Source organism: Crocodylus siamensis, chromosome 6, assembly GCF_052110815.1.
Source record: "Crocodylus siamensis isolate JL-2025a chromosome 6, ASM5211081v1, whole genome shotgun sequence".
In the NCBI taxonomy this organism is placed as follows: Eukaryota; Metazoa; Chordata; order Crocodylia; family Crocodylidae; genus Crocodylus; species Crocodylus siamensis.
This window is the reverse complement of record NC_143400.1, coordinates 21,794,591-21,812,005: the sequence shown is the minus strand read 5'-3', so window position 1 is coordinate 21,812,005 and position 17,415 is coordinate 21,794,591. Positions and strand designations below refer to the sequence as shown.

Below are 17,415 nucleotides of genomic sequence, written 5' to 3'. Positions count from 1 at the left end.
TGCCCCGCCTCTGGGGGCACATGGCGCTCGTGTCATAAAGTGTATATACATAAGAAAGACACAAGCATATGTGCGTGTGTGTGTGTTTCTGCATTTGTTAGCAATATTCATAATTGGAGAATTGTAGTAAAGGTTGGTTCCTCATTCACTCCATTGAATAGGGCTAGTCTTGCATGAAAACAGAGGCATTGAAAAGAAACCTTTAGATCCCCAAATTCCATTTAAGGACAAACAAGGGCTTGTGCAAGGTAGGAGGGAACAAAAATCCCTCCGGCAGGAAGCACAAGGCATGCTTTCAGAGAAGGGTGGAGAAGAGTGGAGAATAAGATAACAGCTCTCCGTGGTCCCATAGTGCAATGTTAGTGCATTCGGTCCACCACAGAAGGTTGCGTGCCCAAATCGCTGGGACCAGGTGCTTCTCCTTGAGCTTTCTTTCTGATCCTGTGAGGGCCTGCCCACCCCCATCAGATTTCCATGGTGTGCTGGCGGGGAGGGACCAGGCAGAGACCTAAGGAGTTCTGTTTTCTCAAAGAAGGTGATGACGAAAGAACTGATGCCTCAAAGACTGGGTCAGATGAGAAAAGTGCTGCCTAGAAGTACCTTGGAGGAGAGGGGAAAGGACTGGAATAACATTTGTTTTGCCCAGTTTTGGCCCATTTGCATGTTAGGTGAATGTGATACTGATAACACTGTTAGAAATATTATTAAAAATGTATAACGAATAGAGTGTTGTTAGAACTGCACAGTTTGTATCTCATACCTGATAAGAAGAAACACCACCAAGGACATCTCGCTAATTTACTATCTCTTTGTAACACTAAATCACACATACCTTCAAACTCCTCTGCCTCTACTCTTGTAGATTACAGAAACTGTGATTTAATTGGCTGTGTCCTTGGAGGAGAGAGGGGTTTGAACTTTTGGTAACCTGGAGAGCTTTCTAAGCATGCGTAATTAGCTAATGCATATATGCCTATCCGCCCCGCATACTTAAGTAGTTAATTATAATGCACATGCGACGGATGACGTGACGTCATTTCATGTATGTTTGTATGAACCGGAAATGAGTTGTAAGAGTTCCTGCTTCTGCACACGTGCCCAGGAGGGAAGGGATAAAAGCCGAGCTGAGAGTTTTCCTCGCGGGCAGAGTGGTCTTTTGTCTTCACTCTGACCCTATTTGCAAATATATCCTTTGTGTTACTAACAATGTGTGCCTGAGGAATTATTATTCGTGAGCCTCCAAAGAAACGAACCACGATTTTTATATCAACACTACAGAAACCAAGGTGCCCCAATCTTACACCATGGCTGTAGCTCATCCCTGCAGTAGGGTCTTTCTCCAAAGGAGGAGGGGAGGAAAAGGTTTCACATAGTTATGGGAGAGAAGCAGGTAAAGCTTAAGCTAGGTGTAGAAGTAATTGGCTTACTTGACTAGAGAAAAACAGACAAAGACCAGAAGTGCTGATACTGCTTAATTCAAATGTTCTGAGATAAGGAATCCGCATTCCTTGGGATAGCCCTATGCATAGATAATTGTTTAAGTAAACTGTCTAAGTTTCTGTGTAATTTACTATTGTTTAGTTTCTCCAAAGTGTATTTTTTATCTCTTTCTCTGTCTTTAGTATAAATACGCTTGTAACCTTAGAGAGTCTGAGAAATCCTTTGAAACAGGCAAGTGGGTGATTTGCCTTGCTGTGTGGACTTCTCCCTGTGATCACAGTGTAGCCCTAAACAAAGAAAAGCTGGCTCTGTCACTTGTGATTCAACCTCAACGCGGAGTTTGATTTCTTCCACACTAGGCACTAGGTAAAACAATGGCTTGTGTTTAACTCCATGTGTAAACAAAAGCAGTCACTGAAGGGAAGGGAGGAGGGAAGTGAACTAGGAACAATGTCCCAGCAAGGCTCCAACATGTTACATTGCATTTGAATTAAGATGGTTGTTGGGAACAATAGTCCAATGGTGGAGGAGCCACCAATGGCTTTCTAACACCTTAGCCTCTTGGGGATTGTTAGGCACCATCACAAGCAGCCCAGCCTAGCTAATTGCCTAGGCAAGCATATATGCCTTGGGTCCCTGGCATATTGCATTCAGCAGGATGGAAACGGGAGCGCTGCATGGCAATGCCTCCTGACAACAGGGGCAGCAAGGCCTCCTCAGCTGGATCTCATAGCTCCCCGCAGTTCAGAAATATTGACCTAGAACAGAGGTGGGCAAAATGCAGCCCATGGACTGGATGCGGGCCGCCAGGCCATTCTATCTGGCCCGCAGAACCCCGAAAAAATTCAGAAAATTAATATTTATCTGTCCTGGCTGCCTGTCATGCAGCCCTCAATGGCTTGCCAAAACTCAGTAAGTGGCCCTCCGCCTGAAATAATTGCCTGCCACTGACCGAGACATTGCTCCCCCTTCCCCAACTGCTTTAGCGCAGGGCTCCTCTGCCTTGCACACATCCAAGGCCCTCTCTCCATCCTTGAGAGTCTTCCCCGAAAGGTTCCCATGGGAGTCTGCTCTTCTCAGCAGGAGGCACCTCCAGTGCAACCGGAGGAGCTCTTGTGTTCAGGTGCTGTTCAAGTCAAAGGCATGCCTGGGAAAAGCAGTGCAGAAGATAGCAAGGGGGTTTTCTAGATTCTTGGCATTCTGGTCTGAGAGAGAGCAATGCAGTGAACTTACAGCAGAGAGAGCTCTGTTTCTTCCCCAATCACAATCTGACTCAGGACAGCAAGATTCCTTTCCCTAGTAGCCATATTGACCCCAAAACCCTCCAAACCAGAGTCATTGATTTTTGTCTCCACCTTGTATACTTGGAGCTGGATACTTCTTCACCACCAACTTTTTCTGCCCCTCCTGTTCCTCTTCTCTTCCATGAGCTGGGTTTAGCATCACCAACTCACAGTGATGTTTCCTGTTTAAGGGATGAATGCACTCAAAGCAATAAGGCATCAACCCTTTAGCTACACAGTTTCAAAAACCACCCAATGGGAGAAATAACTTGCCTGAGGATGCAGAGTGCCTAGAGCTCCTCAAACAGTGGACCCTGCTCCTGAGAAAGGGAAGATGCTAGCATGGTACCTGAGCCAGAAAGCAAAGTCTAAGCCAGTAAACTGAAAGAATAAAGTGATGAATCCCAAATTCAAAAACCTCCTGCTGCAGCGTGTGTGTTTGTGCCAATGAAAGAAAGCATTGGCTCGCCTATCCTCTGCTTCATACCTGTGGGGAGCTGTGGGGATTTTGGACTCCCCTTGTATTCTATACCACAGTGAATTTTTTTCACTGCACAGGCCAAGGGGAGCACTGCGGAGGCAGGGGGCAGGAAGGAAGCATCGGAAGGTGGGAACTACCTGCTGCTGCCACTGCTGTCCCTGGCTGGGCCCAGCTCCCCACGCAGACAGTTCCCACAGCTGGAGCCCTCTGGTGAGCAAGGGAAGTCCAGGAGGACCAGGCAGGAAACAGGCATGTGACAGGTGGCACCTCCCTGTTCTCACCACTGTCCCCCGAGGAGCCCCACACCCTGTGTATCTGCTCTGTGCAGCCCCAAGGTAGAGCAGAGCAGGAGTGACCCGGGTCTCTCTCAACATCTGGGTCAGCCTGGGACAGCAGCGTCACTGTGTTGGTCCCCCATCCTGTGCCTGACACTGGGGGCTTCACCTGAGGAGAGTGGCTAAATGGGCTGATTGGTTTAACCATAAAAGATCCCAGCTCTTGCTAAGGATTCACCCTTTTCACAGGGAATATCCATGCTCTTTGCTGAGAGACTGTCTGCCGCCACAGGAGGGAGCACAAAGGTCCATTGAATCTGACATAATGGAGAAGGGGACTGGTGGCTGCTTTCTTTTTGGGACCACGTGGCCGAATGGATGAGGTGCCCGACTTGGAATCAGAAGACTGAGACTTCGAACACTTCCATGATCATATTTGCCTTGCAGCAGAGTGAGTGCCTCTTAAGCCGAACTCTGTGTCCAGGAGGTGCCTGAAAGAGGGTGAAACCAGGGCCCCTGGAAGTGGTCCTTATCATGCTAAGGCAGGTTGGTGATACTAGGCAGAGGGTGCCTGCAAGGCCCGTGCCACCTTCTCAGTAAACGCCATGCCCTGAAGTAGCCAACAGAAGGGTCTATCCCTGGAGACTGGCCACACGTCCTACCACACACACGCTGCCAGCTCTTGGCACTGCGATTGATCCCAGCCTCAGGGTGGGCACCTGGACTTGGACAGAAGATGATGAACTCATGGGGCAGAATTGGGATGTTTTGCCCAAGTGTCTGTCCTTCTTACGCACGTGACGTAGTCCCCGCCATTGCTGCTAATGGTGTCAGCCCAAGGTGTACTGGGCATGAAGCCCTTTCTGTGGTGATTTAGCCCCTGTGCCCTCAGGGACCCTTGTCCCCATGCCTTCAGTGTCTACAATCTAGACAATCTTCAAACTGCAATCTTTCCTAATCTGCCACGGGCCCAGGGCTATATTATTCCATGGAAGATCCAAGCAAGAATAACAACACTTTATTGAAATGTTCACTAATTTGCTAGATCATATATTAAGTTTGAAAAAACAAGAAAGTAGGCAAAAAGAGCCACTGCCATCAAAAGGCATCAATTTATCTATCGCACAATCATTATAATTAAATGCTCATCTCTTATTCAGATTCATCAAACAAAATCTCACCTTCCTAAGTGGCTTGAAAGCACTTGTGATGGTGCCCTAGAAATCCAAAGCTGAAGTCCAGAAATAAACCAAAAACTAAGGTCAGGAGACAGGAGATGCCAAGTGCAGGAGGCTTGTCACAGCCGAACTGAGGGCTGGGCTGCAGACCCAGGGCCCGGCTTGTGCTAAATGTATAGGTGGTGTTTCCAGCAGCCAACCCTGGTGCTGGCTGCTCCTAAATTGGGGCAGAGGTCACTAGATGGACTTTCTGCAGGTGTATCCACTGCGGCACTTGGCACAGGGAGATCTGATCTGCCTGCTCAGAGTCCCTGACATCTGGCTAGCAGAGGCTGCAGCTTGATGGATAATAGAACGGCCCAAGGGGGCATTACTCAGTGAAGCCAGGCACAAGGAAGGCTCCCAGCCCCTTCCAGCTCAAAACCCCCAAACCCCACTCCACTGCTGGACCCAGGCATCCAGGCTCCCACAATCAGACCCTGCTCCAGGCTCCCACTGATCGGAGCCAGGTGCCCTGGGCTATCCCCCTGCTCCTGGCTGGATCTCAAGACTCAGCACGGTAGACTGTTTCCGAGTGGTCCCATCCCAGAGTTGGCTGCTCTGAGCTTCAGGTGAGCCCTGAATGTGGAGCCCATGGTGTGTTATATGTGGCTCCTGCAGCTTGGTAGAGTTGGCTGCATGTCAGCACTTGGTGTGCCCTTGGGAGACCAGTTTTATGCTCCAGTGCTTTTGGGTTCGTGGCACAAGCCCCCACCCAGGGACGGGAAAGGTCACCGACCCCATTTCCTGCCCCTGCCCAAGCCATTGCCCCTGCCTGGGGCTGCATCAAAGCTGGCCTCCTGGAGAGGACAGATCCCATGTCACCTTCGCCCCGCTCCAGCTGCCGACATTATTTGCAGTGCTTCTAGTTTGTTCCCCAGTCCCAGCACCTCAGTAGGTGTGAGGGGGCCGGAGTGCCCAGTGTGGAAGAAATCAAACTTTGCGTTGTGGTTGAATCAGAAGCGACAGAGCCAGCTTTTCTTTATTTAGGGCTACACTGTGATCACAGGGAGGATTTCATACAGCAAGGGGAATCGCTCAGCTGTCTGTTTCAAAGGAATCCTCGAACTCTATAAGTTTACAGGCATATTTATACTTAAGACAGGGAAAGGGAGAAAAAATACAACCTTGGAGAAACAAAACAATAGTAAATCACACACAGGCACACAGACAGTTTATTTAAAGACAAAATCCGTGCACAGGGTAATGCATCAAGACAAAACTAGGCCTGCAGGATTCCTTATCTCAGAACATGTCACTGAAATAAACAGTATCAGCACTTCTGGTCTCTGTCTGTTTTCCTACTCAAGCAGCCAGAAGCCCAACCAAATCCACTGCCACACCTGCCACAGCTACCAAGGCGTCCGCTCCCAACTCACGGGGCCTTGCGGCTCAAGGTGCAGGCAGTTGCGGGCAGAGCTCCTGCTGGGGTCTGAGCCTCACAGGATCTCCAGTGGGGGCAGGCAGAGGTGCAGCATGGGAGGAGCAGTTCTGGGCCCTGCCCCAAGGCCCAGGGGCTACTGCAGGGCACAGGAGGAGTTGGGCACTGGGGTCTATTGCCTGGCGACATGTAGGATTCGGCGCATGCTCCAAACCGGGAGCACAGGCCGGTCACGGGGAAGGGGAGCCGCAGCACGCCTGCTGAAGTCCTGCTGCCGGGCTGCGACCATACAGACATGCCAGTGCCCAGGTGCATCCAGGCAGCGGTAGCAGAACCAGGCCTGGCATTGAGGGCACCGCACCATAGGGCAACCCCGCCCATTGTGTGTCACCAAGGCCCGGCACTGGGGACAGGCCCGCAGCGAGGGGCAGCCGTGGACAGTCGACTCGGGGGCCTGGATTGCAGGAGCATCATGCAGCACGGTGAGCAGGGCACACAGGGAGCCATGGCTGGTGTCACCCAGGGTGGATGGCTCCTCCCAGGCCCCGTGGCAGCCCCAGCAGAAGTAGTGCAGCTGCCCGGCCTTCCTGGAGCAGGGCGGGCAGGCAGTGCGCAGGGGCCCGGGCGCCGGGCGCTGCACCAGGAGCTGGCAGCGCGGGCACTGGGGAACAAGGGGCAGGCGTCGGTGCTCTGCCCCGCTGCTCCCAGAGGCAGAGAAGCTCCTCCGGGCACAGCTCAGCTCCCCCAGGCGTCCCCCTGCTCCTCCCACTGCCCTGGGGACCCTCCCAGCCCGGACTCACCTGGCGGTAGCTGCTCCTGGCCCCCTCCTGCGCCAGGATTGTGGCCTCCAGCCAGGCCTGATCCTCGCCAGAGAAGAGCCCAAGGTCCCGGAGCTCCTGCCAGAGCCACCGGGCATCCGGGCAGCGCGGGCAGCTCCAGGAGGTGGTGCCCTGAGAGAGGCACCGGGAGAGGAGGGGACAGTGCGTGGGCAGGGGTCTGCCCACACCACCACCCGTCCACCCGTGGCTGCCCACTGCCCCAGCACCCCCCAACCCCAGCTCCCCGGTGCCCCGCCGCCCCGGCCCGGCCGTACCTGCTGCAGCAGCGCCCGCACCCACGGCTGCAGCTCGGCCGCGCTCACCCAGTGCCCGCAGGACGCGCGGCCGCCCGCGCCCGCCCCTGCAGCGAGGAGCCGGTGAGGCCGGCGGGGCCCGGCCCGGCCCCGACCCCGGCCCCGACCCCGACCCGACCCGACCCGACCCGACCCGGCCCCGCCCGCCCCCGCCTGTGCCGCCGCCCCGCCGGGATTCCCCTTTCGCTTCCCCGCGCCCCCCCGCCGGGCCCGCCCCCGCACTGCCCCCCGCGGCCCGGCGCGCTCGGCGGGTCTCACCCGCGTCCCCCCGCGGGGCGAGTCCCCGGGGCCGCTCGCCCGCCGCCCGCTGCTGCCCCGACGCCATGGGCCCGCTTCGCTTTCGCTTTCGCTTTCGCTTCCCCGCCCCGGCCGCCGGCCCCGCCCGGGACCTCCCCCGCCCCGCCCCCCGCTGCCCTGGAGCCGGAGCCGGGCCGGGACGCGGGCCCCGGGCCATGGGGAGACGTGGCTGGGGCCCACCTTCCCCTCCGTGCCCCCAGGGAGGAGGTAGGGGTGGGGGACCCACTCCATGTCCACCCACCCGTCCATCACCCCAGCCAAGCGCCCACAGACTCCGTGTCCACCCACCCCTACCCCTGCCTGGGGGCGCGGAGGGGAAGGCGGGTGTTCTTTCCTGCTTCTGGGACTTTAGAAACTCCCCCGAGGCTGGGAGGGGCCCGCCAGGCGCTGCGGGAGCAGGCCGGCAGCAGGGCTGACGTGGGATCTCCGGGCGGGCATCCTCGCTGCCCAGTGCCTGGCCCGGGGGCTGGGCCCCGAGCGCCAGGGGCTGCAGCGCGGCCCGGAGGCGAGGAGAGCGCTGCAGGCAGGGGGGGAGCAGCTGCACGAGCCCCCTTGGGGCGGGAGGTGCCCCAGCCGCGGCTGCTCGCAGCCTGCCCTTCCCCGCGAAAGTTTCCCGTGGGGCTGTGGGTGTGGGCGCGTTACGAGGCCTGGGTTGCGTATGTGCACGTGGGTGTTTGGGCGAGTGGGGGGGTTTCCTGAACGCGGGTGGGGGGTCCTGGATGCCTCATTCCGGGAGGCACCAAGGTTGTGTGTCTGTGTATCGTTGTGCGCCCCCGTACTCCTCTGGAGTGTGCGTGTGTCCTCCCCATGGCCCAGGCGCCGCGGGCCCGCGTCCCGCTCCGGCTCGGGCTCCGGCTCCAGGGCAGCGGGGGCGGGGCGGGGGAGGTCCCGGGCGGGGCCGGCGGCCGGGGCGGGGAAGGGGAAGCGAAAGCGAAGCGGGCCCATGGCGTCGGGGCAGCAGCGGGCGGCGGGCGAGCGGCCCCGGGGACTCGCCCCGCGGGGGGACGCGGGTGAGACCCGCCGAGCGCGCCGGGCCGCGGGGGGCAGTGCGGGGGCGGGCCCGGCGGGGGGGCGCGGGGAAGCGAAAGGGGAATCCCGGCGGGGCGGCGGCACAGGCGGGGGCGGGCGGGGCCGGGTCGGGTCGGGTCGGGTCGGGTCGGGTCGGGGTCGGGGCCGGGGTCGGGGCCGGGCCGGGCCCCGCCGGCCTCACCGGCTCCTCGCTGCAGGGGCGGGCGCGGGCGGCCGCGCGTCCTGCGGGCACTGGGTGAGCGCGGCCGAGCTGCAGCCGTGGGTGCGGGCGCTGCTGCAGCAGGTACGGCCGGGCCGGGGCGGCGGGGGCACCGGGGAGCTGGGGTTGGGGGGTGCTGGGGCAGTGGGCAGCCACGGGTGGACGGGTGGTGGTGTGGGCAGACCCCTGCCCACGCACTGTCCCCTCCTCTCCCGGTGCCTCTCTCAGGGCACCACCTCCTGGAGCTGCCCGCGCTGCCCGGATGCCCGGTGGCTCTGGCAGGAGCTCCGGGACCTTGGGCTCTTCTCTGGCGAGGATCAGGCCTGGCTGGAGGCCACAATCCTGGCGCAGGAGGGGGCCAGGAGCAGCTACCGCCAGGTGAGTCCGGGCTGGGAGGGTCCCCAGGGCAGTGGGAGGAGCAGGGGGACGCCTGGGGGAGCTGAGCTGTGCCCGGAGGAGCTTCTCTGCCTCTGGGAGCAGCGGGGCAGAGCACCGACGCCTGCCCCTTGTTCCCCAGTGCCCGCGCTGCCAGCTCCTGGTGCAGCGCCCGGCGCCCGGGCCCCTGCGCACTGCCTGCCCGCCCTGCTCCAGGAAGGCCGGGCAGCTGCACTACTTCTGCTGGGGCTGCCACGGGGCCTGGGAGGAGCCATCCACCCTGGGTGACACCAGCCATGGCTCCCTGTGTGCCCTGCTCACCGTGCTGCATGATGCTCCTGCAATCCAGGCCCCCGAGTCGACTGTCCACGGCTGCCCCTCGCTGCGGGCCTGTCCCCAGTGCCGGGCCTTGGTGACACACAATGGGCGGGGTTGCCCTATGGTGCGGTGCCCTCAATGCCAGGCCTGGTTCTGCTACCGCTGCCTGGATGCACCTGGGCACTGGCATGTCTGTATGGTCGCAGCCCGGCAGCAGGACTTCAGCAGGCGTGCTGCGGCTCCCCTTCCCCGTGACCGGCCTGTGCTCCCGGTTTGGAGCATGCGCCGAATCCTACATGTCGCCAGGCAATAGACCCCAGTGCCCAACTCCTCCTGTGCCCTGCAGTAGCCCCTGGGCCTTGGGGCAGGGCCCAGAACTGCTCCTCCCATGCTGCACCTCTGCCTGCCCCCACTGGAGATCCTGTGAGGCTCAGACCCCAGCAGGAGCTCTGCCCGCAACTGCCTGCACCTTGAGCCGCAAGGCCCCGTGAGTTGGGAGCGGACGCCTTGGTAGCTGTGGCAGGTGTGGCAGTGGATTTGGTTGGGCTTCTGGCTGCTTGAGTAGGAAAACAGACAGAGACCAGAAGTGCTGATACTGTTTATTTCAGTGACATGTTCTGAGATAAGGAATCCTGCAGGCCTAGTTTTGTCTTGATGCATTACCCTGTGCACGGATTTTGTCTTTAAATAAACTGTCTGTGTGCCTGTGTGTGATTTACTATTGTTTTGTTTCTCCAAGGTTGTATTTTTTCTCCCTTTCCCTGTCTTAAGTATAAATATGCCTGTAAACTTATAGAGTTCGAGGATTCCTTTGAAACAGACAGCTGAGCGATTCCCCTTGCTGTATGAAATCCTCCCTGTGATCACAGTGTAGCCCTAAATAAAGAAAAGCTGGCTCTGTCGCTTCTGATTCAACCACAACGCAAAGTTTGATTTCTTCCACACTGGGCACTCCGGCCCCCTCACACCTACTGAGGTGCTGGGACTGGGGAACAAACTAGAAGCACTGCAAATAATGTCGGCAGCTGGAGCGGGGCGAAGGTGACATGGGATCTGTCCTCTCCAGGAGGCCAGCTTTGATGCAGCCCCAGGCAGGGGCAATGGCTTGGGCAGGGGCAGGAAATGGGGTCGGTGACCTTTCCCGTCCCTGGGTGGGGGCTTGTGCCACGAACCCAAAAGCACTGGAGCATAAAACTGGTCTCCCAAGGGCACACCAAGTGCTGACATGCAGCCAACTCTACCAAGCTGCAGGAGCCACATATAACACACCATGGGCTCCACATTCAGGGCTCACCTGAAGCTCAGAGCAGCCAACTCTGGGATGGGACCACTCGGAAACAGTCTACCGTGCTGAGTCTTGAGATCCAGCCAGGAGCAGGGGGATAGCCCAGGGCACCTGGCTCCGATCAGTGGGAGCCTGGAGCAGGGTCTGATTGTGGGAGCCTGGATGCCTGGGTCCAGCAGTGGAGTGGGGTTTGGGGGTTTTGAGCTGGAAGGGGCTGGGAGCCTTCCTTGTGCCTGGCTTCACTGAGTAATGCCCCCTTGGGCCGTTCTATTATCCATCAAGCTGCAGCCTCTGCTAGCCAGATGTCAGGGACTCTGAGCAGGCAGATCAGATCTCCCTGTGCCAAGTGCCGCAGTGGATACACCTGCAGAAAGTCCATCTAGTGACCTCTGCCCCAATTTAGGAGCAGCCAGCACCAGGGTTGGCTGCTGGAAACACCACCTATACATTTAGCACAAGCCGGGCCCTGGGTCTGCAGCCCAGCCCTCAGTTCGGCTGTGACAAGCCTCCTGCACTTGGCATCTCCTGTCTCCTGACCTTAGTTTTTGGTTTATTTCTGGACTTCAGCTTTGGATTTCTAGGGCACCATCACAAGTGCTTTCAAGCCACTTAGGAAGGTGAGATTTTGTTTGATGAATCTGAATAAGAGATGAGCATTTAATTATAATGATTGTGCGATAGATAAATTGATGCCTTTTGATGGCAGTGGCTCTTTTTGCCTACTTTCTTGTTTTTTCAAACTTAATATATGATCTAGCAAATTAGTGAACATTTCAATAAAGTGTTGTTATTCTTGCTTGGATCTTCCATGGAATAATATAGCCCTGGGCCCGTGGCAGATTAGGAAAGATTGCAGTTTGAAGATTGTCTAGATTGTAGACACTGAAGGCATGGGGACAAGGGTCCCTGAGGGCACAGGGGCTAAATCACCACAGAAAGGGCTTCATGCCCAGTACACCTTGGGCTGACACCATTAGCAGCAATGGCGGGGACTACGTCACGTGCGTAAGAAGGACAGACACTTGGGCAAAACATCCCAATTCTGCCCCATGAGTTCATCATCTTCTGTCCAAGTCCAGGTGCCCACCCTGAGGCTGGGATCAATCGCAGTGCCAAGAGCTGGCAGCGTGTGTGTGGTAGGACGTGTGGCCAGTCTCCAGGGATAGACCCTTCTGTTGGCTACTTCAGGGCATGGCGTTTACTGAGAAGGTGGCACGGGCCTTGCAGGCACCCTCTGCCTAGTATCACCAACCTGCCTTAGCATGATAAGGACCACTTCCAGGGGCCCTGGTTTCACCCTCTTTCAGGCACCTCCTGGACACAGAGTTCGGCTTAAGAGGCACTCACTCTGCTGCAAGGCAAATATGATCATGGAAGTGTTCGAAGTCTCAGTCTTCTGATTCCAAGTCGGGCACCTCATCCATTCGGCCACGTGGTCCCAAAAAGAAAGCAGCCACCAGTCCCCTTCTCCATTATGTCAGATTCAATGGACCTTTGTGCTCCCTCCTGTGGCGGCAGACAGTCTCTCAGCAAAGAGCATGGATATTCCCTGTGAAAAGGGTGAATCCTTAGCAAGAGCTGGGATCTTTTATGGTTAAACCAATCAGCCCATTTAGCCACTCTCCTCAGGTGAAGCCCCCAGTGTCAGGCACAGGATGGGGGACCAACACAGTGACGCTGCTGTCCCAGGCTGACCCAGATGTTGAGAGAGACCCGGGTCACTCCTGCTCTGCTCTACCTTGGGGCTGCACAGAGCAGATACACAGGGTGTGGGGCTCCTCGGGGGACAGTGGTGAGAACAGGGAGGTGCCACCTGTCACATGCCTGTTTCCTGCCTGGTCCTCCTGGACTTCCCTTGCTCACCAGAGGGCTCCAGCTGTGGGAACTGTCTGCGTGGGGAGCTGGGCCCAGCCAGGGACAGCAGTGGCAGCAGCAGGTAGTTCCCACCTTCCGATGCTTCCTTCCTGCCCCCTGCCTCCGCAGTGCTCCCCTTGGCCTGTGCAGTGAAAAAAATTCACTGTGGTATAGAATACAAGGGGAGTCCAAAATCCCCACAGCTCCCCACAGGTATGAAGCAGAGGATAGGCGAGCCAATGCTTTCTTTCATTGGCACAAACACACACGCTGCAGCAGGAGGTTTTTGAATTTGGGATTCATCACTTTATTCTTTCAGTTTACTGGCTTAGACTTTGCTTTCTGGCTCAGGTACCATGCTAGCATCTTCCCTTTCTCAGGAGCAGGGTCCACTGTTTGAGGAGCTCTAGGCACTCTGCATCCTCAGGCAAGTTATTTCTCCCATTGGGTGGTTTTTGAAACTGTGTAGCTAAAGGGTTGATGCCTTATTGCTTTGAGTGCATTCATCCCTTAAACAGGAAACATCACTGTGAGTTGGTGATGCTAAACCCAGCTCATGGAAGAGAAGAGGAACAGGAGGGGCAGAAAAAGTTGGTGGTGAAGAAGTATCCAGCTCCAAGTATACAAGGTGGAGACAAAAATCAATGACTCTGGTTTGGAGGGTTTTGGGGTCAATATGGCTACTAGGGAAAGGAATCTTGCTGTCCTGAGTCAGATTGTGATTGGGGAAGAAACAGAGCTCTCTCTGCTGTAAGTTCACTGCATTGCTCTCTCTCAGACCAGAATGCCAAGAATCTAGAAAACCCCCTTGCTATCTTCTGCACTGCTTTTCCCAGGCATGCCTTTGACTTGAACAGCACCTGAACACAAGAGCTCCTCCGGTTGCACTGGAGGTGCCTCCTGCTGAGAAGAGCAGACTCCCATGGGAACCTTTCGGGGAAGACTCTCAAGGATGGAGAGAGGGCCTTGGATGTGTGCAAGGCAGAGGAGCCCTGCGCTAAAGCAGTTGGGGAAGGGGGAGCAATGTCTCGGTCAGTGGCAGGCAATTATTTCAGGCGGAGGGCCACTTACTGAGTTTTGGCAAGCCATTGAGGGCTGCATGACAGGCAGCCAGGACAGATAAATATTAATTTTCTGAATTTTTTCGGGGTTCTGCGGGCCAGATAGAATGGCCTGGCGGCCCGCATCCAGTCCATGGGCTGCATTTTGCCCACCTCTGTTCTAGGTCAATATTTCTGAACTGCGGGGAGCTATGAGATCCAGCTGAGGAGGCCTTGCTGCCCCTGTTGTCAGGAGGCATTGCCATGCAGCGCTCCCGTTTCCATCCTGCTGAATGCAATATGCCAGGGACCCAAGGCATATATGCTTGCCTAGGCAATTAGCTAGGCTGGGCTGCTTGTGATGGTGCCTAACAATCCCCAAGAGGCTAAGGTGTTAGAAAGCCATTGGTGGCTCCTCCACCATTGGACTATTGTTCCCAACAACCATCTTAATTCAAATGCAATGTAACATGTTGGAGCCTTGCTGGGACATTGTTCCTAGTTCACTTCCCTCCTCCCTTCCCTTCAGTGACTGCTTTTGTTTACACATGGAGTTAAACACAAGCCATTGTTTTACCTAGTGCCTAGTGTGGAAGAAATCAAACTCCGCGTTGAGGTTGAATCACAAGTGACAGAGCCAGCTTTTCTTTGTTTAGGGCTACACTGTGATCACAGGGAGAAGTCCACACAGCAAGGCAAATCACCCACTTGCCTGTTTCAAAGGATTTCTCAGACTCTCTAAGGTTACAAGCGTATTTATACTAAAGACAGAGAAAGAGATAAAAAATACACTTTGGAGAAACTAAACAATAGTAAATTACACAGAAACTTAGACAGTTTACTTAAACAATTATCTATGCATAGGGCTATCCCAAGGAATGCGGATTCCTTATCTCAGAACATTTGAATTAAGCAGTATCAGCACTTCTGGTCTTTGTCTGTTTTTCTCTAGTCAAGTAAGCCAATTACTTCTACACTAGCTTAAGCTTTACCTGCTTCTCTCCCATAACTATGTGAAACCTTTTCCTCCCCTCCTCCTTTGGAGAAAGACCCTACTGCAGGGATGAGCTACAGCCATGGTGTAAGATTGGGGCACCTTGGTTTCTGTAGTGTTGATATAAAAATCGTGGTTCGTTTCTTTGGAGGCTCACGAATAATAATTCCTCAGGCACACATTGTTAGTAACACAAAGGATATATTTGCAAATAGGGTCAGAGTGAAGACAAAAGACCACTCTGCCCGCGAGGAAAACTCTCAGCTGGCTTTTATCCCTTCCCTCCTGGGCACGTGTGCAGAAGCAGGAACTCTTACAACTCATTTCCGGTTCATACAAACATACATGAAATGACGTCACGTCATCCGTCGCATGTGCATTATAATTAACTACTTAAGTATGCGGGGCGGATAGGCATATATGCATTAGCTAATTACGCATGCTTAGAAAGCTCTCCAGGTTACCAAAAGTTCAAACCCCTCTCTCCTCCAAGGACACAGCCAATTAAATCACAGTTTCTGTAATCTACAAGAGTAGAGGCAGAGGAGTTTGAAGGTATGTGTGATTTAGTGTTACAAAGAGATAGTAAATTAGCGAGATGTCCTTGGTGGTGTTTCTTCTTAACAGGTATGAGATACAAACTGTGCAGTTCTAACAACACTCTATTCGTTATACATTTTTAATAATATTTCTAACAGTGTTATCAGTATCACATTCACCTAACATGCAAATGGGCCAAAACTGGGCAAAACAAATGTTATTCCAGTCCTTTCCCCTCTCCTCCAAGGTACTTCTAGGCAGCACTTTTCTCATCTGACCCAGTCTTTGAGGCATCAGTTCTTTCGTCATCACCTTCTTTGAGAAAACAGAACTCCTTAGGTCTCTGCCTGGTCCCTCCCCGCCAGCACACCATGGAAATCTGATGGGGTGGGCAGGCCCTCACAGGATCAGAAAGAAAGCTCAAGGAGAAGCACCTGGTCCCAGCGATTTGGGCACGCAACCTTCTGTGGTGGACCGAATGCACTAACATTGCACTATGGGACCACGGAGAGCTGTTATCTTATTCTCCACTCTTCTCCACCCTTCTCTGAAAGCATGCCTTGTGCTTCCTGCCGGAGGGATTTTTGTTCCCTCCTACCTTGCACAAGCCCTTGTTTGTCCTTAAATGGAATTTGGGGATCTAAAGGTTTCTTTTCAATGCCTCTGTTTTCATGCAAGACTAGCCCTATTCAATGGAGTGAATGAGGAACCAACCTTTACTACAATTCTCCAATTATGAATATTGCTAACAAATGCAGAAACACACACACACGCACATATGCTTGTGTCTTTCTTATGTATATACACTTTATGACACGAGCGCCATGTGCCCCCAGAGGCGGGGCAGGGCAGGTGAGCTCCCACAGGTGGTGGCAGCACTGTCGGTAGTGGGAGCGTGGTGGCAGCTGTCATGGAAATTTGCTCTGTGAGTGCTGCCAATACAGAAGCTATCTGGTCTGCGCCAGGGTAACAGGCCCTGCATGTGCCCTTTACATGACCTGCAGACCTGTCACTCATGGGTGACCTAATTTCCCTGTCAGACGCATGCCCAGTGTGAGAGAGAGTAACAGTGCGCATGCCCATTGCTATTTAGTGAATGACATAATCAGACTAGAAAGTTCTTTGAGGAAAGCGTTCTAATTGGCCACAAAATTCACATAAAAGGTCAGCGGGCCCCTCCCTCGGGGGGGGGAGGGGAGACCTGTGTAGCTGGAGACAGAGGCTGACCTTCTCAGGGACCGTCCTCCAGTTAGGCCCTTGGGCCTATCGGTCTCCTCTCCCGTCTGGCGTTCTGTATCATTCATATTACTGTTTACTGCACCGATCTGTTGGCTTACAACCTACCTTCCCATCTGTCTTCGACCACGATCTTGGATCACCCTTTGGACTCTGGCTACAACTTCGGCTTGACTTACCTGGCTTTGGACTTCGACAATCATCTCAGCTACCCGACCGTCCTGTGGACTGGTGAACATTGACGAGTTACAGTTTTGTTTCGTCATTTGTTCCTCCTCTATAAACTGTTGACCATCCCTGGGACTTATCTGACAGGCAGCCGCACCTATTCCCGGGCTTCGGCACCGGGAGTAGAAAGCGAGGGCTTGTCAGGGAACCCCGTGGGACAACAGGTCCCTCTGTTGTGTGTTAATACTGTTAACTGTAACTGAAGACTCCGTACCTGCGCTCTACCAAGCGTAAGTCAATAAACCCATTCTGTTAAAAGAACCCCGGCTTCCGTGTCACTCAGAACTCCTCCACCGCTAGACCCAGCCTGTTCGTTCGGGTTTCCACTGTGACACTTGGGACCCTTCCCTGGGGAGGTTTACCCAGCAGCAGCAAGCGGGGAGCTCCTGCAGGCAGCCGCAGTGCTGTCAGCGGGGGTGGGGGAGGTGGGGAGGGGTAGGCTAGCACCAGCTGGTGGTTGGCAACCACTCACAGATGCTGCCATCAGTGGTGGCGGCGGCAGCAGCCAGTGGCAACTGCAGACTGCCTGCAGGTGCTGCTGGGAATAGTGGTGGCGCCTTTTCGCAGGGGGTGCACCTGCACCGTGTGTACCTGCTAGGCATCACCAATGATCTAAGTAGAGATAAGCAGTCTTACAACTTATAATCTCTACATTTTGAAATCTAGAAATTTTTTACAGGTTGCCAGCCCGTTAGGGATGTGTTACTCATATTGGGAGAGAGGCAAGAACTCTTAGGATGATATCTTACATTGGACTAAATTCATAGCTGAGATAGAGTTAGATAACCTTTTGAATGCAAGACTTTCTTCA

General features: G+C 54.9%; 2 protein-coding genes across 2 annotated transcripts; one reads left to right on the top strand and one right to left on the bottom strand.

Moving 5' to 3' along the window:
* Positions 1–5,647: 5,647 nt before the first annotated feature.
* LOC149861590 (uncharacterized) lies at positions 5,648–7,553 on the bottom strand. Its single transcript, XM_090052573.1, has 4 exons — positions 7,468–7,553; positions 7,171–7,256; positions 6,878–7,027; positions 5,648–6,738 (listed from the first exon to the last, which is right to left on the bottom strand). The coding sequence occupies exons 1-4, from the start codon at positions 7,532–7,534 to the stop codon at positions 6,250–6,252; spliced, it is 792 nt and encodes a 263-aa protein (XP_089908699.1). The 5' UTR covers positions 7,535–7,553; the 3' UTR covers positions 5,648–6,249.
* Positions 7,554–8,408: 855 nt separating this feature from the next.
* Positions 8,409–10,342, top strand: LOC149861589 (uncharacterized). Its single transcript, XM_090052574.1, has 4 exons — positions 8,409–8,516; positions 8,733–8,818; positions 8,963–9,112; positions 9,252–10,342. Exons 1-4 carry the CDS (start codon positions 8,450–8,452, stop codon positions 9,738–9,740), a joined length of 792 nt encoding a protein of 263 aa, XP_089908700.1. The 5' UTR covers positions 8,409–8,449; the 3' UTR covers positions 9,741–10,342.
* The last annotated feature ends 7,073 nt before the right edge of the window (positions 10,343–17,415 follow it).